At 33.3% G+C, this 1,530-nt stretch overlaps 1 protein-coding gene across 1 annotated transcript in view; it reads left to right on the top strand.

The window, feature by feature from the left end:
- The window catches only part of LOC105462793 (probable ATP-dependent RNA helicase ddx42), a 2,567-nt gene extending 1,845 nt beyond the window's left edge, over nucleotides 1–722 (top strand). Inside the window, exons 2-3 of the mRNA XM_011709643.1 lie at nucleotides 28–394; nucleotides 497–722. Of these exons, the coding sequence (XP_011707945.1) occupies nucleotides 28–394; nucleotides 497–722 (593 nt within the window). The remainder of the gene's footprint in view (nucleotides 1–27; nucleotides 395–496) is intronic.
- The last annotated feature ends 808 nt before the right edge of the window (nucleotides 723–1,530 follow it).

The raw sequence follows: 1,530 nt of genomic DNA, 5'->3' as shown, positions 1-1,530 counted from the left end.
TAAATTTTGAGATCAATTTTAAAATAGCTCAGCAATTACCATGGAGAGCAAGGGAAGCATTAGCCGGTGCAGATTTTGAAAATGCTCAAACAGTTGTCACGAGGTTGCAATATCTGGACTTGAATCCGTTGGATAAAACAGGGGAAAAAGAAACAGAAAATAAAGGGAAAAGCGAAAATAATCAAATTAGAAATTTAACAGTTAAAGAAAGTAAGAATAACGATGGGAAGGAAAATGCTAAATCATTTAATCAGAATAAAGTATATAGAAGAGAAGATAGCACTTATAATAATTATAATCAGCGGAATGGATATAAAAATTACGGATATGAAAGAGATAATAGACAATATGGGAGGAATGGATCGAATTATGGTGACCCGCAAGTTGGAGATTGGTATAATAGGAACAATTTTAGATATAGAAATAATGGTCAATACTCTTTTAATAATTATAATAATAGATTTAATAACGCAAATAGATTTAATGCCTATTCTAGTAATCGCCAAATGGAAAATCAGCAGGGTTATTATAATCGAGCAAATGTTCATGATATGCGATCTCGTGCGATTAGTCAACCTTGGAGAAGAAATAGTCAAATGCCTTTCGCGAGTTCAAACAATAGATATGTAAACATAGGTGACAATAACAATACTAATTTGACGGATGTTTCGCAGCCTTCAATGAATTATCAAAACACGAATAACCGACAACATTTAAACTAATGGAGCGCTCGGAAGAGAATGGTCCTACTCCGAGCGGGAATGATTTGGATATAGTGAAGGACCTACAATATGGAGTTGAGTTTTGGAGAGAGGGGATGTGCCGCTGAGATGAGTGTAGGATGCCCAATGTTAAAGGTAAAAATTAATAATCACACACGCAAAGCAATAATCGATACCGGTAGTTGTGAGACATGCATTTCGGATACGATGTATGAGAAGTTATGTCAGGATGGTGATGTGAAAGTATTGCCGTTAACAGGTATACGCATATATAATCCTATCGGAAACAAATACGTTCAAATTAAAAGACAAATTTATGTAGAGGTGGAAATAGATAAGCAAAAAATTGATACGGTATTTTTGGTGATTCCGCAATTATCAGCAGAAATAATATTGGGATCGAAATGGCTTGCTCATAATAGATGTATAATTGATTATAAATTGTTGCAAATTAAAATTCGAGATGTAGTAATTTGTCCGTCGCGGGTATCGTTTGAGCCGGCATTGCCCACGAAACAAGACTCACATGAATATGAAAGTAAGTTGGAAGTAAATAGTATTGTAAGTTATATAGAAAACGAGGTGGAAAGTATAGAAAATAAAAATCGTGAAGAGAATGAGAATTTAGACATTGATAGTAAAGATGATAGAATTAAAGATAGAAGTAGTAATGACGAGAGTAAAACAAATAAAGGAAAAAAAAGGCAGGAAGAGGATATTATTAATATAAGTGAATTATTTAGCGAAGAACAAATAAATGCGAATCGAATTAATACACTAAAAGTAGTAGAAGAAGCAAATAATGAAA

This window comes from Wasmannia auropunctata, unplaced genomic scaffold (genome assembly GCF_000956235.1).
Source record: "Wasmannia auropunctata unplaced genomic scaffold, wasmannia.A_1.0 LD336095.1, whole genome shotgun sequence".
Taxonomy (NCBI): Eukaryota; Metazoa; Arthropoda; class Insecta; order Hymenoptera; family Formicidae; genus Wasmannia; species Wasmannia auropunctata.
This window is presented reverse-complemented; position numbering and strand designations above follow the sequence as displayed.